The sequence below is a fragment of the Salvelinus fontinalis genome, chromosome 34, assembly GCF_029448725.1.
Source record: "Salvelinus fontinalis isolate EN_2023a chromosome 34, ASM2944872v1, whole genome shotgun sequence".
NCBI classification, from domain to species: Eukaryota; Metazoa; Chordata; class Actinopteri; order Salmoniformes; family Salmonidae; genus Salvelinus; species Salvelinus fontinalis.
This window is the reverse complement of record NC_074698.1, coordinates 6,515,369-6,537,141: the sequence shown is the minus strand read 5'-3', so window position 1 is coordinate 6,537,141 and position 21,773 is coordinate 6,515,369. Positions and strand designations below refer to the sequence as shown.

Genomic DNA, 21,773 nt, shown 5'->3' with positions numbered 1-21,773 from the left:
TCCGTGGGCCCATGATCTCGGGAGTGTCTTACATGGGAGGATTGACAATGTCAATGTCCCTAAGTACAAATTCCTTCAACTAAGCTCAATAAAACATCATTTTTTGTTAATGGCAGAAAGATTACATCAGATATTATTTTTGTATTTAACCTTGATTTAACTAGGCAAGTCAGTTAAGAACAAATTCTTATTTACAATGACAGCCTACCCCGGCAAAACCCTAACCCGGACGACCCTGGACCAATTGTGCGCCAGCCTATGGGACTCCCAATCATGGCTGGTTGTGATACAGCTTGGAATCAAACCAGGATCTGAAGTGAGGCCTCTAGCACTGTGCCACTTGGGAGCCCCAATCAGTGCTCAACATTTGATGAAGCATTAATACAGTCAAGAGTTACTAGTCACTGTTTGGCTTTGCATGTTGTCAGATTGGTTGGTCTGGTCAATGGCATCCTCAAAGTTTATCAAGAATGAATCAGATGGATATCAAAGGAAATGAAAGGCCATGAAATGCACAGTGCATTCAGAAAGTATTCAGACCCCTTGACCTTTTCCCCATTTTGTTATGTTACAGCCTTATTTTAAATAATGTTTTTCCTCATGAATCTCCCAACAATACCACACAACGACAAAGCAAAAACTGTTTTTTTAGAATTCCCCAAGAACACAGTGGCCTCCATCATTCTTAAAATGGAAGACAAGTGCTATTCAAGTCTGAAACATTTGCTCTGTGTCTAGTTAAAGAAGCATAAAGAAAAGGGGGATTCCCAATTTCAAATTTCCAACACTTCGATACTAGATGACCCATCCTATACCTTGGTTGAAATGCCTGGGAGGATCCCTCCCCAGATCAACAAATTTTCACTACATGTCCTGTTTGTTTGCAGTGAGTACACTGTTTAGTATGCTGTTGATTGGATGGGCTATTTACAGATGAGCTATGTACAGGTGCAGTGATCTGTGAGCTGCTCTGACAGCTGGTACTTAAAGCTAGTGAGGGAGGTAAGAGTCTACAGCTTTAGTGATTTTTGCAGTTCGTTCCAGTCATTGGCAGCAGAGAACTGGAAGGAGAGGCGGCCGAAGGAAGAATTGGCTTTGGGGGTGACCAGTGAGATATACCTGCTGGAGCGCCTGCTACGGGTGGGTGCTGCTATGGTGACCAGTGAGCTGAGATAAGGCGGGGCTTTACCTAGCAGAGACTTGTAGATGACCTGGAGACAGTCGGTTTGGCGACGAGTATGAAGCGAGGGCCAGCCAACGAAAGCGTACAGGTCGCAGTGATGGGTAGTATATGGAGCTTTGGTGACGAAACGGATGGCACTGTGGTAGACTGCATCCAATTTGTTTAGTAAAGTGTTGGAGGCTATTTTGTAAATGACATCGCCGAAGTCGAGGATCGGTAGGATAGTCAGTTTTACGAGGGTATGTTTGGCAGCATGAGTGAAGGATGCTTTGTTGCAGAATAGGAAGCCGATTCTAGATTTCATTTTGGATTGGAGATGTTTAATGTGAGTCTGGAAGGAGAGTTTACAGTTTAACCAGACACCTAGGTATTTGTAGTTGTCCACATATTCTAAGTCAGAACCGTCCAGAGTAGTGATGCTGGACGGGCGGGCAGGTAGCGATCTTTTGAAGAGCATGCATTTAGTTTAACTTGTATTTAAGAGCAGTTGGAGGCCACCGAAGGAGAGTTGTATGGCATTGAAGCTCATCTGGAGGTTAGTTAACACATGGTCCCATGCTGAAATAAAAGATCCCAGAAATGTTCCATACTCACAAAAAGCGTATTTCTCTCAAAATGTATGCACAAATTTGTTTACAGCCCTGTTAGTGAGCATATCTACTTTGCCAAGATAATCCATCCACCTGACAGCTGTGGCATATGGAGAAGAGGATTAAACAGCATGATCATTCCACAGGTGCACCTTGTGCTGGGGACAAAAAAGACCACTCTAAAAAGTTACAGCTGTGTCACACAACCCAATGCCAGAGATGTCACATGTTTTGAGGGAGCTTCCAATTGGCATGCTGACTGCAGGAATGTCCAACAGAGTTGTTGTCAGAGAATTCAATGTTAATTTCTCTACCATTAGCAACATCGTTTTAGAGAATTTGTCAGTACATCCAACCGGCCTCACAACCGCAAACCACATGTAACCACGCCAGCCCAGGACCTGCACATCAGGCTTCTTTACCTGCAGGATCGTCTGAGGAAGGGGAGGAGGGGTGCTGAGGAGTATTTCTGTCTGTAATAAATCCCTTTTGTGGGGAAAATCTGATTCCGATTTGCTGGGCCTGGCTCACCCGAACCGGACCTTCAAAGTAATCAATAAATCTCCAAATGATCCAGTCGCCATTTACCGTAGTTCCAAAGTTATGAATATAATCCACAAGCTGGGACAAACCTACTAATTCAAGGGTTTTTCTTTATTTTTACTATTTTCTACATTGTAGCATAATAGTGAAGACATCAAAACTATAAAGTAACACATATGGACTCATGTTGTAACCAAAAAAGTATTAAACAAATCAAAATATATTTCTATTTTAGATTCTTCAAAGTAGCCACCCTTTGCCTTGGTGACAGCTTTGCACACTCTAGGCATTCTCTCAACCAGCTTCACCTGGAATGCTTTTCTAACAGTCTTGCAGGAGTTCCCACATATGCTGAGGACTTGTTGGACACTTTTCCTTCACTCTGCGGTCCAACTCATCCCAAACCATCTCAATTCAGTTGAGGTCAGATGATTGTGGGTGCCAGGTCATCTGATGCAGCACTCCATCACTCTCATTCTTGGTCAAATAGCCCTTACACAGTCTGGAGGTGTGTTGGGTCATTGTCCTGTCGAAAAACAAATGATAGTCCCACTAAGCGCAAATCAGATGGGATGGCGTATCGCTGCAGAATGCTGTGGTAGCCATGCTGGTTAAGTGTGCCTCTCACACATGCAGAGATCATCCGTTCACCTACTCGGCGTCTCACAAAGACACACACAAAGACTCAAATTTGCCAAGAGAATGCCAAGAGTGTTCAAAGCTGTCATCAAGGAAAAAGGGTGGCTACTTTGAAGAATCTCAAATCTGAAATATATTTTAGATTTGTTTAACCATTTTTTGGTTATTACATGATTCCATATGTGTTATTTCTACAATGTAGAATAATAGTAAAAATAAAGAAAAACCCTTGAATGAGTAGGTGTGTCCAAACTTTTGACTGGTACTGCATGAACAAAGAGATGCCCATTAGGCCAGATACCTAAAAATCTAGGAAATGATAATTGATCATTACAATCCTTCCTCCATGGACGGGATAGAGGATAAGAGAGAGAAGGCATTTAATTCCATTTATAACATCTGAAGACCTTCTCAACCCAAAACCAAGCACCATTGGCCAATGAAACGATACCAAGTTAGCCATGTAATCTGATCACTAAATCCCAATCTCCACAGGATGTCACAGCATCTAAGAGCTTGTGTGGGGGATAAAACCAATGTAAGTAAATTCCCTTTGCATAAGAGTCATTCAGAGTTCACCCTGTACAGATGCAAGAATCCACAAAGATCATACATCCATATAGATAGAGGAGGCTTCTCAATCCTGTGTGTAAAGGTAGCCTAGCGATTAAGGGCGTTGGACCAGTAACCAAGAGGTCGTTGGCTCGAAACCCAGAGCAGATTAGATAAAACAATCTGTTGATGTGCCCTTTAGCAAGGCACTTAACCCTAATTTCTCCTGTAAGTTGCTCTGTATAAGACTGTCTGCTAAATGACAAAATTGCCAAGTCTGGGCTGATACTGACCTCCCCATGACATTGGCCTGTGGTCTAGTCCTCCGAAGTGCCAAACAGGGAATGATGCATCAGTAAACATCCTCTGGGATGCCAGGAAACATCACCACTGTCTTACTACACACTGAATCTCAATGAGCGGCATGGTGGGGTTTGTGTTATGATAAACTCATCTCTCTCTGTGTTTAGAGGGGATATTGTTCATGTCTATTGTCAGGTGTTTACAGCCCAGTGAATACTGGACATGTGTTGGCTATTGTTCTTCTGTGTGTGGTTTAGCACCAAATTGGTTCTGGGCACTACTGCTTTTACTTGCTGTCTGTGTCGGTTAAGATTAAAACGACGGATGACTGTATCGCAAACGCCGACAAGCAAATCTTCCTGTGCCTGTGGCACTCTCCTCCACGCTCTTTGTAAAGCGGAAGAATCAGATATAGCTGTTGGTGCACAGTCTTTCTCTCTACATCTCTGTCTCTGTTCAGACAAACAGGCTAACCTTCCCACTGACATAACCAGACAGGACATTTTAACTTGTCAATTCTAGATGCTTTTGAGAAGAAGGCAGCACCAAACTGCTGGTATGATACATAACATTCTGAGAACCATATGTTTCTTAGAGCTTGGTGAGGGCCTGGTTGTCCTACAGTGTATATATATATAAAATATGGTTATTTTGCGTGCAACTTTCCCACAACTTTCTGGGAATGGTGCACGATAAATATTTGGCTTGGAACATTCTCGGCACATTTAAAGAACTTGACCAAAAAACATTCATTTCTTGGCATTTCATTACTTTAATAGAACGTTTCCTAAAACTTCAAACATGGTTACATTTCATTTCAATTTTGAAATGTTATAGCAATGTTCTTAAACTGGTTTAACATTGGAAATGTTCTCAAATAGTTCAGATAACGTTAAGGAGAAGAAAAAAAAATCTGTGGGAATTTCAGTACAATGTTTCCTACATGTTTCCTAGTGGTTCTATTTAATGTCATGTTCTCAAATTGTTCCGAGAATGTTAAGAAAACTTCCCATAAAACCCACAAGAAAACTTTAGTAACATGCCGGCCCTGAAAGACGCCCCTCGACGGCCCTGAAAGAACTTCATTGGACTCTATGTAAACTGGGAACCACATATCCTGAGTGTCACGTTCCTGACCTTATTTCCTTTGTTCAGTCTTGTTTAGTTGGTCAGGACGTGAGCTGGGTGGGTATATTCCATGTTATGTGTTTCTATGTTTGGTTTAGGGTTGCCAACTAGCCTGATATGGTTCTCAATCAGGGGCAGGTGTTTTAAGTTTCCTCTGATTGGGAACCATATTTAGGTAGGCTGTTCTCACTGTTTGTTTGCTGGTGATTGTTCCTGTTCGTTGCGTTCATTGTCTCTATGTTCACATGCTCAGGTCTGTAGCGTCATTAGTTTCATTTTCTGTTTATTGTTTTGTTCGTGTTAAGTATTCCAATAAATATGGAAACGTACCACGCTGCAATTTGGTCCTCCTCTCTTCCACCTAACGATGAGCGTTACACTGAGGCTGCATTTATTGTAGCTGGGGATTTAAACAAAGCTAATCTGAAAACAAGGCTCCCAAAATTTCTAGCCACTTTAATAATTAAAAATTGGATGTAATAAATGTATCACTAGTCATTTTAAACAATGCCACTTTATATAATGTTTACATACCCTACATTACTCTTCTCACATGTATATACACTGTACTCTATACCATCTACTGCATCTTGCCTATGCCGCACGGCCATCGCTCATCCATATATTTATATGTACATATTCTTATTCATTCCTTTACACTTGTGTGTGTGTATAAGCTAGTTCTTGTGAAATTGTTAGATTACTTGTTAGATATTACTGCACGGTTGGAACTAGAATCGCAAGCATTTCGCTACACTCCCATTAGTATCTGCTAACAATGTGTATGTGACCAAGAAAATTTGATTTGATTTGATTTGGAGAGTTTATCTGTATTTTTCGTAACTGTCTACATTCCACCACAGACCGATTCTGGCACTAAGACCGCACTCAATGAGCTGTATACCGCCATAAGCAAACAGGAAAACGCACATCCAGAGGTGATGCTGCTAGTGGCCGGGGACTCCAATGCAGGGAAACTTAAATCAGTTTTACCTCATTTCTATCAGCATGATAAACGTGCAACCAGAGGCAAAAAATCTATAGACCACCTTTACTCCACACACAGAGATGTGTACAAAGCTCTCCCTCGCCCTCCACTTGGCAAATCTGACCATAATTCTATCCTCCTGATTCCTGCTTACAAGCTCAAATTAAAGCAGGAAGCACCAGTGACTCAGTCAATAAAAAAGTGGTCAGATAAAGCAGATGCTAAACTACAGGACTGTTTTGCCAGCAAACACTGGAATATGTTCCGGGATTCCTCCGATGGCATTGAGGAGTACACCACATCAGTCACTGGCTTCATCAATAAGTGCGTTGATGACATCGTCCCCACAGTGACTGTACATACATGTACATACATACCCCAACCAGAAGCTATGGATTACAGGCAACATCCGCACAGAGCTAAAGGGTAGAGCTGCCGCTTTCAAGGAGCGGGACTCTAACCTGGAAGCTTATAAGAAATCCCACTATTCCCGCCGACGAACCATTAAACAGGCAACGCGTCAATACAGGACTAAGATTGGACTAAGATGTTTCAAGAAGACCACCATAGTCCCTGTGCCCAAAACACTAAAGTAACATGCCTAAATGACTACTAACTCGTAGCACTCACATCTGTACACATGAGGTACTTTGAAAGGCTGGTTATGGCTCACATCAACACCACTATCCCAGAAACCCTAGACCCACTCCCATTTGTATACCACTCCAACAGATCCATTGATGATGCAATCTCTATTGCACTCCACACTGCCCTTTCACACCTGGACAAAAGGAACACCTATGCTATTCATTGACTACAGCTCAGTGTTTAAGGTTAGTGTCAGGTTAAGGGTAAGAGTAAGAGTTAGGGAAAATAGGATTTTGAATGGAAATCAATTGTTTGGTTCCGAAAAGGAAAAACAAACTTGCATGTGTGTGCGTGCGTGCGTATGTGTGTTTTTCAAGTAACTACTCTAACAATCACCCATTTATAAACATTTCAAACAGCCTTTCAGTCCTTTTTTGTCCTCCCAGAGAATTTTCCTCTTTGGAGCCATGTCTTCTGAGTCGTATATCTCTGCAGTGAGTGACTCATGGCTGAGGACAGGCACTACATGACATTTATTGGGCCTAAAGAGGCCTGGTCATCCGAGTCATCTCCACACTCCATGCCTGGGCCTCTCCAAAGCCCTCATTAATCAGGGGCAGGCCGAGCGGCAGGCAGGCGACGGTGCATGTGTTGATTAGGTACTGGAGTGGTCCCTAGTTCACTGGCTGCTGAGGAAATGAAAGAGGTTGGTTGGAAGCGCTTCACACGAGGAGGAGACGCAGGGGAAACGGAAATCACTGTTTTCTTGGAAATAATATAATCCACTCTGAAATTCAAATAGGCTGTGCTGTAATGCTAAACTGGAGGTTAGTTAGCTCTCTCTGTCTCTCTTGTCTTGAACTGTGTTTTAATGTGCAGTGTAATGCTCATAGACTGCCACAGGAGCGGTTGAAAACGACTCCGGTCACAACTGCCATGGCCAAAATAGGGCTTAATGTGACAGTGCTGCCAGAGGCCACCCACTAGTTCAATTTAAAACCTGAGAGGGATTCATATTGGAGCACCAGGAATAAGAGCCTAGTCTAATGTGGCTCTGTGAGTACACTGTACTATAACCGACAGTTGTTGAGTAACATAATGGTTTACAGTCAAATGCTCTTGCTTAATTTTGTCTCCAGGGTATCTCCGCCGACACACCGTGTCCATCTGCGTTCCGCGTTCCACTTCTATATCACTCACGGGTCACATGGTCTCTGGCAGTGACATAAGAAGTAAAACATACTCCGCCACACACCTCAAACACACACTTCACGCGTGGCTTCCTTTATTGCCTCGGATAACAATGTGGGATGAGGCCAGGTGGTAGTGTTAACCCTTCCACTGCCTTGGATCGGATTATATAGTTTGTTGGTGTGTGTGTGTGTGTGTGTGTGTGTGTGTGTGTGTGTGTGTGTGTGTGTGTGTGTGTGTGTGTGCGCCCCGACATAAATATGTACTCTTCAGAGCCCCAGCAACGCTGAAGAAGCTAACAAGTATTATTAGATGGCGCCGGAAAAGAAGGCTGACTTTTTAGTGTTTCTATCCAATTGTGTTTTTTTGTTCGTTTCTTTGTGTTATTTGTAACTTATTTTGGTACTTATTTTGTACATAATGTTGCTGCTACCGTCTCTTATGACCAAAAATAACTTCTGGACATCAGAACTGCGATTACTCACCACAAACTGGCAGAATCCTTTTTTTGCTTTAACGAGTCCGGCGAGCCCGACGTGAAAAACAAACTGCTTTCCCGGGAACAGGCCCAGATCCCCGTCATTTGCGTCATTTGCGTGAAGAGAAGGCAGAGAAAAAGGGTCTGGAGGGTAGGCTGCCTTCTGAGAATTAGTAGGCGATCGAATAAACCCCCACTGCCTTTGTAACGGGTGTCGTCGTCGGATGAAGAGGAATCGGACAAAAGTGCAGCGTGGTAAGTGTTCATTACTTTTTATTTAAATTGAACACTAAACAAAAATAACAAAGTGAATAACCGAAACAGTCCTGTCAGGTGCAAAACACTAAACAGAAAACAACTACCCACAAAACACAGGTGGGAAAAAGCTACCTAAGTATGATTCTCAATCAGAGACAACGATAGACAGCTGCCTCTGATTGAGAACCACACCCGGCCAAACACAAAGAAATACAAAACATAGAAAATGAACATCGAATGCCCACCCAAATCACACCATGACCAAACCAAAATATATACATAAAAAGCTCTCTGCGGTCAGGGCGTGACAGCCTTCCATTCTGCTAGCAAACATACAATCTTTGGAAAATAAAATTGATGACCTACGCGGAAGATTAAACTCCCAACGGGATATTCAAAACTGTAATATCTCATGTTTCACGGAGTCGTGGCTGAACGACAACATTACCAACATACAGATGGCTGGTTATACGCTTTATCGTCAGGATAGAACAGCGGTGCCTGGTAAGACAAGGGGAGGCAGACTATGTATTTTTGTAAATAACAGCTGGTGCACGATATCTAAGGAAGTCTCAAGGTTTTGCTCGCCTGAGGTAGATTATCTCATGATAAGCTGTAGACCACACTACCTACCTATAGAGTTTTCATCTGTATTTTTCGTAGCTGTCTACATACCACCACATACTGATGCTGGCATTAGGAGCGCACTCAATGAGCTGTATTTCGCCATAAGCAAACAGGAAAACGCTCAACAAATGTGGCGCTCCTAGTGGCTGGAGACTCCAATGCATGGAAACATAAATCGGTCTTACCAAACTTCTATCAGCATGTTAAATGTGCAACCATAGGGGAAAGAAACTCTGAACCACCTTTACTCTACACACAGAGACGCATACAAAGCTCTCACTCGCCCTTCATTAGGCAAATCTGACCACAACTCTATCCTGCTGATTCCTGCTTAAAAGCAAAAATTAAAGCAGGAAGCACCAGTGACTCGATCTATAAAAAAAAGTGGTCAGATGAAGCAGATGCTAAGCTACAGGACTGTTTTGCTAGCACAGACTGGAATATGTTCCCGGGATTCCACCGATGGCATTGAGGAGTACACCATATCAGTTACTGGCTTCATCAACAAGTGCATCGATGACGTCGTCCCCACAGTGACCGTACGTACATATCCCAACCAGAAGCCATAGATTACAGGCAACATCTGCACTTAGCTAAAGGCTAGAGCTGCTGCTTTCAAGGAGCGGAACTCTAACCCGGACGCTTATAAGAAATCCCGCTATGCCCTCTGATGAACCGTCAAACAGGTAAAGTGTCAATACAGGACTAAGATCGAATCATACTACACCGGCTCTGATGCTCGTCAGATGTGGCAGGGCTTGCAAACCATTACAGACTACAAAGGGAAGCACAGCCGAGAGCTGCCCAGTGACACGAGCCTACCAGTCGATCTAAACTACTTCCATGCTCGCTTCGAGGCAAATAACACCGAAACATGCATGAGAGCACCAGCTGTTGCGGAAGACTGTGTGATCACGCTCTCCACAGCCGATTTAAGTAAGACCTTTAAACAGGTCAACATTCACAAGGCCACAGGGCCAGACGGTTTACCAGAACATGTACTGCAAGCATGCGCTGACCAACTGGCAAGTGTCTTCACTGACATTTTCAACCTCTCCCTGTCTGAGTCTGTAATACAAACATGTTTTAAGCAGCCCACCATAGTCCCTGTGCCCAAGAACACTGAGGTAACCAGCCTGAATGACTACCGACCCGTAGCACCGACACGTCTGTAGCCATGAAGTGCTTTGATAGGCTGTTTATGGCTCACATCAACACCATTATCCCAGAAATCCTAGACCCACTCAAATTTGCAAACCGCACCAACAGATCCACAGATGATGCAAGCTCTATTGCACTCCACACTGTCCTTTCCCACCTGGACAAAAGGAACACCTATGTGAGAATGTTATTCATTGACTACAGCTCAGCGTTCAACACCCTAGTGCCCTCAAAGCTCATCACTAGGCTAAGGACCCTGGGACTAAATGCATGCCTCTGCAACTGGATCCTGGACTTCTTGACGGGCCGCCCCCCAGGTGGTATGGGTAGCTAACAACACATCCGCCACCTGATCCTGAACACAGGGGCCCCTCAGGGGTGCGTGGTCAGTCCCCTCCTGTACCCCCTGTTCACTCATGACTGCACGGCCAGGCACGACTCCAACACCATCATTACGTTTGCCGATGACACAACAGTGGTAGGCCTGATCACCGACGACGACGAGGCAGCCTATAGGGAGGAGTTCAGAAACCTGGCCGTGTGGTGCCAGGACAACACCCTTTCCCTCAACGTGATCAATACAAAAGAGATGATTGCGGACTACAGGAAAATGAAGACCGAGCACCTCCCCATTCTCATCGACGGGCCTGTAGTGGAGCAAATTGAGAGCTTCAAGTTCCTTGGTGTCCACGTCACCAACAAACTAACATGGTTCAAGCACACCAAGACAGTTGTGAAGAGGGCGCGACGAAACCTATTCCCCCTCAGGAGACAGGAGAAAATAGGAGAAAACAGGAGACAGGAGAAAACATTTGGCATGGGTCCTCAGATCCTCAAAAGGCTCTACAGCTGCACCATCAAGCGCATCCTGACTGGTCGCATCACTGCCTGGTATGGCAATTTCTCAGCCTCCGACCACAAGGCACTACAGTGAGTAGTGCGTACGGCCCAATACATCACTGGGGCAAAGCTTCCTGTCATCCAGGACCTCTATACTAGGCGGTGTCAGAGGAAGGCCCTAAAAATTGTCAAAGACTCCAGCCACCCTAGTCATAGACTGTTCTCTCTGCTATCGCGGCAAGCGGTACCGGAGCGCCAGGTCTAGGTCCAAGAGGCTTCTGAACAGCTTCTACCCCCAAGCCATAAGACTCCTGAACATCTAATCAAATGGCTACCCAGGCTATTTGCATTGCCCCCCTCTTTTTCACCGCTTTTACTCTCTGTTGTTATCATCTGTGCATAGTCACTTTAATAACTCTACCTACATATACATATTACCTCAATTACCTCGACTAACTGGTGCCCCAGCACGTTAACTCTGTACCGGTACCCCGTTGTATGTAGTCTCGCTATTGTTATTTTACTGCTGCTCTTTAATTACTTGTTACTTTGTTTCTTATTCAGGTTTTTTTTGTGTTTTTTTTACTGCGTTGCTGGTTAGGGGCTCGTAAGTCAAATGGAAATCAATCCCAGTGCTAGTAGCTGCCTGCCAGTCTAGCCTGTCTAGTCGATACCACATCTCCCACCTTGAAACAGTTTGCTACAACAGGAACATTATGCTGCAGCAACAAGAAATGTGGATTATAATTCATGGACATTTTTTGTATGGGTTGATCTTTTCTATGTAAGGGAATATAAATTCTGAAATATCGAAGTGGAAATTACAAATGCATTTTTAAACCTCAAATACACTACACATGAAGATCCTACATCTGTATACCTGTCACCCATTCTCGCTCTCTCTCTCTCTGTCTCTCTTTCTCTCTCTCGCTCTCTCTGTATATTCTATTACAGCCTTTTCCCTTCCCTTTCTCCATTCAGCTGCGCCTCTCTCATATTTTGGTGTGAGAGTGAGGAGCGTTCCAGCGAGATGCACTCGGAGGCTTACTGAGTCTGGCCCTGCCAACACCAGCTCTGGGTTTGGATGGCTGTCGGCTGTGATTAGTCTGTTTCTGTGCCCTGTGAGATGGAGCTGGGCCCTTCTGCTGTCTGCTCCCCTCAGGTAATCAGCCACGCCACTTCAGCGGTGCTGCATTACGCGAGGCTACACCCAGCTAGCCAACACAAAAACTTTCCCCCAAACAACAAACAAGCAGCCTAGCTACCAGCAATCAGGCCCGCATTCGACAAGGACTGGACTGTCGCTTGGCTCAGCCAGCTCACAGTACCAGTCAAATCATCCAGCAAATGTCTTATGAAAGAAATCTTTGCATAGGCCTATATTCACGGTTACTGCCTGCAGAATTGGCCCCGCTGCTTTTTGGATGTGGGTTCTGTGGTTGGCTGTGCGATTGGTGGGTTCGATTGAAGTGAGCCGTCCTGGCGAGAACGAGATGTGGATTGTGACTGACAGACGTGGTCACAAGGAGCAGATGCCTTAACTGGGCCCATGTTGTAAACCCAAACAGGTGTCATGCCAATACTGCCTGCCCATCCTCTCTTCTGTCTTTTATGAGCCTCTGAATGAGCAGCTGTCACTGCCACACACACACACACCTATGTCACACATTCTGTACAGTCATACAGTAACTGAAGAATGAATACAGGAGTTCATCAGGACTTTGCTTTTCTCCAACCGATATGTGCTCTATTTGTTTGATTGGTATTAAGTGGTTCTAACACATGCAATATGCCAGGTCATGTTACGGTGTGTATTTATGAACATATGGCAAGTCAATACCTAAATGGAAGGTGGAGAGGACTATTTAAAAACCTGTACAGATTTGTGAGTATCAGTGGGGATTGGGGGAACAGGTGGAAGAGGGGCATGATTCATCAGCACCACCATCATCCCTCTACTAGTACTGCACTGACAAAATATAAACATTAATTTACAAAATAGCATGATTCCTGTGAAGTAATGATTCCTTTTTCATGACTATAATTCATGTGAATTTTCACAACTGTTTTAATACGAATAATCTCTAGAGTAATTTGATTTCAGACATGTTTTCCCAAAACTAGGAGGCTTATTAGTACATTTTTGTGCTGGCTAAAGGGTCTTTGAAGTGAAAGTAGCACAGGGCTGTGCTGTGAAGCCTGACAGCAGAGCAACAATACTAAAGACCCCAGAGCACAGTGTGGCTTGTGTGGATGGTACCTCAAAGAGAGAAAGAGAGAGCAGGAGAGGAGGAGGGGGATGAAATTTATTCTTTCTCTTTTTTCCCCCTTTGTAGTCAGAGAGAAAAGGTGAGTGTGGGTTTCTTACTTGTGCTCAAAGTGCCTGCCTGCGCTTCACATATTTCATGACGCAATCTCTGTGAGTGCCACTCATAGCCTACCCACTGGGCACACACTAGGCACACGCTGGTTGAATCAAAGTTGATCCCACGTCATTCCACTGGGCACAGACGTTGTTTCTTCCTCTCCCGTCCTCCTTTTTCCTCTCAAAATACACCCACTGTAGGGGAGTTTTATATTGTGAAGGCGCCTGGGTCTGTGCTTGAGCCTTATTCAATTATTGCACAGGATAAATCAATCAACAGACTAGCCCTCTAGTAAATGACCAGCCATTTGGAGCACCGTGCACCCTGTCAAAGGTGTGATGCCACCCTCCAGCTGCTGTAAATGGTCTGCCTGGGATGGTGTACTCCTTCATCCCAGAGAAACACCCTTCTTGCTATTGTGGCTGTTGTGACTGTGTGCCTAGGAGTCCTCTTTGGGGACTGCCTGGCTATGACTGAGGGATGGGGTTCTCCCTTCCTCTCTCTCTCTCTCTCCCAGCCACACTGGGTGTACAGTACGTGTTATTAAGTTGACCTACGCTATGTTCAATGTGCTGTGCTGATGCGTTCACAATGGTGGAACACATACTGCAAAAAAGCTCAAAGCGCCTCACTCTGTGTGTGTGTGTGTGTGTGTGTGTGTGTGTGTGTGTGTGTGTGTGTGTGTGTGTGTGTGTGTGTGTGTGTGTATTCTCAGAAACCAATGTTTTTGCCTCTCTTTGGGTTTGATATCGGAGTGTCTCTGACAAAGTCCTATCCAAACATCACATTGTGATGTAAACCAGACCGTACTACATGAGAGTGAAGACGAAAAGTGTATCCACATGCACTATAAATATGATTTATTCCATTACTCCAGGGTCTTAAGTCCAGGGCCACTTTTGACCTGACATCATGCTTGATCGGGGTGAGCAGCATGTATACTGCTCCATGACTGATGATTTGATTTTGTGCGTTTCATTGCTGGAGTTTTAATTGTCAAACCCCAGCCTGAGACCCCAGATCTCTGTCAGAGCAGCTCACTGATACACTAACGTGTCCCGCAGTTAAACCACCTGCTCTTCTAAATGTCAGGGGTTGAAAGGTGACTGGTTTTGGACACGCCGTGGCTGCGCCACCAAAGAACTGTCTCTAAGCTCCCCCCTCTCTCTCTTTCTCAGCCCCTGTGTCTCTCTCTCTCTCAACCCCTCTCTGTCTATCTCGCTCTCTGCTCCTCCCAGCTGCCCTCTATCTCAGCCCCCCCTCTCTCTTTCTCTCTCAGCCATTCTGTCTCTCTCTCTCTCTCTTTCAACCCCTCTCTCTCTCTCTTATCAGACCCTGTCTTGGAAACGTCTGCCACTCAGCCAAAATACAATCTCACTACTAAGGATTATGCTGATACAATTGTAAGCCTTTTTTGTTTAACAAGGCACACACTGTGGACTAAGACCTACTTATAATTAAGCTTAGAAGAAAATATATATATATATATATATATATATATATATATATATATATATATATCTGATATGCAACTGCTATCATAGTGCAGCTAGACTCCTATAGGTTCATTCTATTCAATTTGATTACATTTTCTTGTGCCGTCTGTTTGCCACTCATGTTCAATTGATTGTTTGCCCCCGCATTTTAGGACCCCAAATGCAGACGGGGTGACGGAGAAGCACATACTGTATATGTGAAATAATGAATGCGAATATAATACATGATAATTAGTTATGCACATTAAATATGACATTAGCACACAACATCTTGGCATTTTATGCTCGAGAGTTTAATTGTCCACTCTCCCCGAAGGCTTTTAGTAGAGTATTATCACCGTGGGTAATTGTATGATTAGTTGTCTAAATACCCCTGTGGTGCTTGTTTACCTTACCTTTATGAGTTTACACCTGATCTGCGCGGACACCATATGGCTGTTTCGCAGGTTGCCCACGCGGAACATGAGGCACAGTTTGCCGTCGCGCTGTGAGATCACTGAGTCCTGGCTAAACATAAGCGTCTCTGCGCGCTTCTTAGGCTGGGACATTTTAATGAACATGCAGCCGATCAGAAAGGCGTCCACGATGGAACCCAGCAGCGATTGGAACAAGAAGAGAATGATGCCCTCTGGACATTTCTCCGTTATGTAGCGGTAGCCGTAGCCGATGGTGGCCTCGGTCTCTATGAAGAATAGGAACGCGGAGGGGAAGTTGTAAACGTTGGCAACGCAGGGGGTGTAGGACGAGTCGTGGCCATGGTTTATGTCCCCTCTGATGTAGGCGATGATCCACCACATAGAAGCCATGACCAACCATGCTACTGTATAGGTCAGAACAAAGATAAGTAAGTTCCATCGCCACTTGAGGTCCACCAAGGTGGTGAAGAGGTCGGAGATGTATCGGCTGGTCTCCCCGCCGAGATTCCCGTGCTGCACGTTGCAACGACCGTTCTTCTCCACGAACCGCTGGCGTTTCTTTTTAACAGGTGCTGAAAAAGCGGCGTTGTCACGGTTTGTATTCACTACCTGATAGTCCTCCCCAAATTTCCTCCGTAGCGCGGCCATAACTTTACCAGAGTGTGAAAAAAAAATCACTTGCAGTTTTGATCCATTACTTTGTTTTCTTTGTTTCACAAAGACTTGTTATCTGCAGTGCGTAAAGGACTCCATGGCCAATAACGCGCTGCGCAAGGATCAGGGTATACTCCCCAAAACAGTGCACTCTTTACAAAAGCTTTTATCCTACTCTGCCGGCTTTAGTTGAACATTTTCCACAAAAAAAATATATATAATGGGTTGATGTGCTAGAAGGAGGTGATGGTTGTTCGCTCGCTGTCCCTCCGCTCAAGTGAGAGTGCACTCCGAGTAGACAGTCTCCTGAACAGACATGCCCACACTGAGAGACAGTGTGTGTGTGTATGTGTGTGTGTGTATATATATGTGTGTGTGTGCAAGAGAGAGAGGTGGGGTTATTCAATATAATTTATCAGCAGATGTATTTAAATATTAAAATAAATACAAAATATATGTCATTCAAAAACAGTATTCCTTGAGGAGAGGTAGGCCTGCGGATAGGATCATTACAAAAAACAACCACTTGACAAGGCTACTGTCGCCTAATGAAACTCGGGACGGTTGTACCCCATGCAGCCCTCCGCTAACCGCTCTCAAGTCAGACAATGCCACCTTGTGGACAGAAAGCGCACGTACAGTCGTATGAGAGTAGCGCAGCTGTCAGTGATTTAGAGAGCCTATACTTTTCTTTGAGGGCCTCTATTTAAAACAGTCAAATAAAATCAGTGTTTATTAATTTACTCCAATTTGCTTTGCAGCAACTTTCCCGTGCATTCTATTTCTACACAGCTCCAAATTCAACCCCCTTGCTAATGTAGTAGCTCTCCTCTAGTTTCCCGGAGAGGCTGTTATTGATTCAAACATACTCCACGCCCTTTTCAGACACGTCCCAGAGGACATCTTCAAGACGGTGGGTAGGTTCAACCTTGGCACTTGCTGCTAATCAGCCCAGCACAAAAGAGTGTATTGTAGCTGTAGAAGATGGCTGAATCCCCTGCATAGGTATGCTGTATAATGTTAATTCCCGTTAGTCCGATTCTGCATCGATTGAACTTCATAACCATCTGTCGGTCATGGTTATGTCATTTTATCTACACTGAGTGTACAAAACACCCATGACATAAACCAGGTATTCACAAACTGGGGTACGCAATGCCGTCGGGCTACACCAGATTAAAATGTGATTCACATGTTGTTTTAAAAAAGAATCATAAAAAATTAAATATCCCCCAAAAAATCTTCACATTTTCAAACAATCCATTTATATTTTCCAAAGGGGCTATACATTTGGGTGAGTTTTTTCTCGCCTGAGTAGCCTCGTTTCACTGCCAAAAATGTAATTAAACCATCTAGTGTTCAGCGAAATAACAACACAATGTCATACAGGTAGCCTAGTCAAATAATTAACATCCAATCACATTAATTATTACTCTCTCGGAATTCTACTAACTGTCCGTATGTAGCCAAACGTTGCTGCTGCTCATTCCGTTTGTTAGAAAATTGATGAATGGTTAAAAAAAAGTAAGGCCCGCGTCCATAGAGACACATACCAGCTCTACTGGTAGTACTGCTACTAGTACTGCTACTACCAGCAGTACTACACCTGCACCTGTTGACGACACAAGTTATTCTGCTTCCACGAGCACGTCCAACACTAGCATCAGTAATTCTACATTTGTTGTTAGCCCACCTAGCATGGAAACTGACAGTTGTGAATCTGATGCAGCCGAAGAGCTACTGCCCCCTTACCCGGGAAAGCACCGAACAAAAGACAGGGACGTTGGACCATCTAAGAGGCGCAAATATGATGAGAACTACATTGATTTGGGGTTCACTTATATTGGGAGTAGTGTCTTTCCTCAGCCACAATGTGTTATATGTGCAAAAGTACTATCTCACAACTCGATGAAACCTTCACTCTTACGCAGACATTTTCCCCCAGCATTGTCCCAGTCATATCCGCAGGAGTTTTTTGAGCAAGAATTAAGACGACTGTCAAGTAGTAAGACGTATAAAATCAACAGATACCATTAATAAGAAGGGTCTAGAAGAGTCTTATATGGTGAGCTACCGAGTGGCTAGGACAGGCAAGCCCCATACTATTGTGGAGGACTTAATTATTCCTGCTGCCGCGGAAATGACTGGGACAATGCTGGGGGAAAAAGCCCCAAAAACTATCCAGACAATGCCAAAAAACAATTACTGCTTTGCATACTAGCCAGTGAATTCTATGCGTTACAGCTGGATGAGTTAACAGATGTGGCGGGCCTGGCACAGCTCCTGGTATATGTCCATTACGTTTATGGGGGGTCAATTAAGGAAGACATCCTCTTCTGCAAACCAGGACAACAGGAGAGGATATTTTTAAAGTACTGGACAGCTTTGTGACATCAAATGGACTTTGGTGGTCAAGATGTGTTTGTATCTGTACTGATGGCGCAAAAGCCATGACAGGGAGGCATCATGGAGTGGTAACATGCGTGCAAGCAGTTGCTCCCAACGCCACTTGGGTACACCGCAGCATCCACCGAGAGGCTCTTGCTGTCAAAGGAATGCCTGACAGCTTGAAATACGTTTTGGACACTACAGTGAAAATGGTTAACTTTGTTAAGGCAAAGCCCCTGAACTCTTGTGTATTTTCTGCACTATGCAATGATATGGGCAGTGACCATGTAACGCTTTTACAACATACATAAGTGTGCTGGTCATCAAGGGGTAAAGTATTGACAGGTTTTTTTTAAATTGAGAGACGAGCTTAAAGTTTTCTTTACTGATGTAACGGTTGTCATAGTCGTTCTCCTCCTCAGACGAGGAGGAGCATGGATCGGACCAACACGCAGAGTGGGTAGTGCTCATGATAATTCATTAAATCGAAACTGAACACTAACATGAAACAAAATAACAAAATGAATACAACCGACAACAGTCCCGTGTGGCACGAATACAAACACGGAAACAAACACCCACAAAACACACGTGAAACCCAGGCTGCCTAAGTATGATTCTCAATCAGGGACAACGATTGACAGCTGCCTGATTGAGAATCATACCCGGCCGAACACAAACATCCCAACATCGAAAATCACACATAGACAAACCCACCCAACTCACGCCCTGACCAACTAAATAAATACAAGACAAAAGAAAACAGGTCAGGAACGTGACAACTGACCATAATTTTCACGAGTCTGACTGCTTGCATGATGAGTTTCTCACACGACTGCCCTATCTGGGTGATTTTTTTTCTCGCCTGAATGATCTGAATCTAGGATTACAGGGACTCTCTGCGACTATGTTCAATGTGTGGAACAAATTTGAGGCTATGATTAAGAAGTTGGAGCTCTTCTCTCTCTGCATTAACAAGGACAACACACAGGTCTTTCCATCATTGTATGATTTTTTGTGTGCAAATGAACGAAGCACCTGAGTGAGTTGGTTGCTCAATTACGCAGGTACTTTCCAGAAATGATTGACACAAACAACTGGATTCGTTATCCCTTTCATGCCCTGCCTCCAGCCCACTTACCGATATCTGAACAAGAGAGCCTCATCGAAATTGCAACAAGCGGTTCTTTGAAAATGTAATTTAATCTGAAGCCACTGCCAGATTTCTGGATTGAGCTGTGCTCAGAGTATCCTGCTTTGGCAAATTGCGCTGTTAAGACACTTTGCTGTTAATTAAGACACTAATGCCCTTTGCAACCATGTACCTATGTGAGAGTGGATTCTCGGCCCTCACTAGCATGAAAACTAAATACAGGCACAGACTGTGTGTTCAAAAGTATTTAAGACAGACTCTCCAATACAACCCAACATTGCAGAGTTATGTGCATCCTTTCAAGTACACCCTTCTCAATAACCTGTGGTGAGTTATTCACAATTTTCGATGAACAAATAAAGTTTTATATGTAAGATGGCTAAATAAAGAGAAAAATCATTGATTATTATTATTTGTTCCCTGGTCCTATAAGAGCTCTTTGTCACTTCCCACGAGCTGGCATAGCAGGATTTCTTGTAAGCTTCCGGGTTAGAGTCCCGCACCTTGAAAGCGGCAGCTCTACCTTTTAGCTCAGTGTGAATCTTGCCTGTAATCCATGGCTTCTGGTTGGGGTATGTACGTACAGTCACGTTGGGGACGACGTCCTCGATGCACTTATTGATAAAGCCAGTGACTGATGTGGTGTATTCCTCAATGCCATCGGAAGAATCCCGAAACATGTTCCAGTCAGTGATAGCAAAACAGTCCTTTAGTTTAGCATCTGCTTCATCTGACCACTTTTTTATAGACCGAGTCGCTGGTGCTTCCTGCTTTAATTTAAGCTTGTAAGCAGGAATCAGGAGGATAGAGTTGTGGTCGGAGTTACCAAATGGAGGGCAAGGGAGAGCTTTGTACGCGTCTCTGTGTGTGGAGTACAGGTGATCTAGAATTGTTTTCCCTCTGGTTTCACATTTAACATGTTTATGGAAATTTGGAAGAACTGATTTAAGTTTCCCTGCATTAAAGTCTGCGGCCACTAGGAGTGCCGCCTCTGGGTGAGTGGTTTCCTGTTTGCTTATTTCCTTATACAGCTGTCTGAGTGCAGTCTTAGTGCCAGCATCTGTATGTGGTGGTAAATAAACAGCCACGAAAAGTATAGCTGAAAACTCTCTAGGCAAGTAGTGTGGCCTGCAATTTATCACAATATACTCACTTCAGGCGAGCAAAATCTAGAGACTTACTTAGACTTCGTGCAGCAGCTATTGTTTAAAAATATGCACAGACCCTCCCCCCCCCCTCATCTTACCGTGCTGTTCTATCTTGCCGGTGCAGCGTATATCCCGCTAGCTGAATATCCATGTCGTCATTCAGCCACGATTCCGTGAAACATAGGATATTACAGTTTTTGATGTCCCGTTGGTAGGATATTCGTGATCGTACCTCGTCTAGTTTATTGTCCAAAGATTGCACGGTGGCGAGTAGTATTGACGGTAACGGCAGCTTTCCCACTCGCCTTTTCCGGGTCCTGACCAGGCATCCGGCTCTTTGTCCTCTGTACCTGCGTCGCCTCCTCTTGCAAATAACGGGGATGATGGCCCTGTCGGATGTTTGGAGAATGTCTTGCTTGTTGAAGAAAAAATCTTTGTCTAATCTGAGGTGAGTGATCGTTGTCCTGATATCCAGGAGCTATTTCTTTGCCGTAAGATACGGTAGCAGAAACATTATGTACAAAATAAGTTACAAATAACGCAAAAAAAACACAATTGGTTGGGCGCACGTAAAACTGCTGCCATTTCTTCCGGCGCCATTTTTAAGTCCAGGTGACTACCTCATGATGCTGGTTGAGAGAATGCCAAGAGTGTGCAAAGCTGTAATCAAGGCAAAGGGTGGCTTCTTTGAAGAATCTAAAATATATTTTGATTTGTTTGCCACTTTTTTGGTTACTACATGATTCCATATGTGTTATTTCATAGTTTCGATGTCTTCACTATTATTCTACATTGTAGAAAATAGTAAAACAAAGAAAAACCCTAGAATGAGTAGCTGTGTGTAACAAACATCGTCAGGAGAAGGAGAAGAGGACCAAGGTGCAGCGTGGTAAGTATTCATAATACGTATTTTAATAAATATGAACACTCTAACAACACAACAAACTAACAGTTCTGAAAGGTGAAGAAAAACACTAAACAGAAAATAATCACCCACCACTCAAAGTGGGAAAACAGGCTACCTAAATATGGTTCTCAATCAGAGACAACGATAAACAGCTGCCTCTGATTGAGAACCACACG

General features: G+C 44.0%; 1 protein-coding gene across 1 annotated transcript in view; it reads right to left on the bottom strand.

The window, feature by feature from the left end:
- LOC129832945 (G protein-activated inward rectifier potassium channel 1-like) overlaps positions 1-16,534 on the bottom strand; it is a 28,211-nt gene extending 11,677 nt beyond the window's left edge. Inside the window, exon 1 of the mRNA XM_055897093.1 lies at positions 15,327-16,534. Within this exon, the coding sequence (XP_055753068.1) occupies positions 15,327-15,995 (669 nt within the window). The 5' untranslated portion in view covers positions 15,996-16,534. The remainder of the gene's footprint in view (positions 1-15,326) is intronic.
- Positions 16,535-21,773: the final 5,239 nt, after the last annotated feature.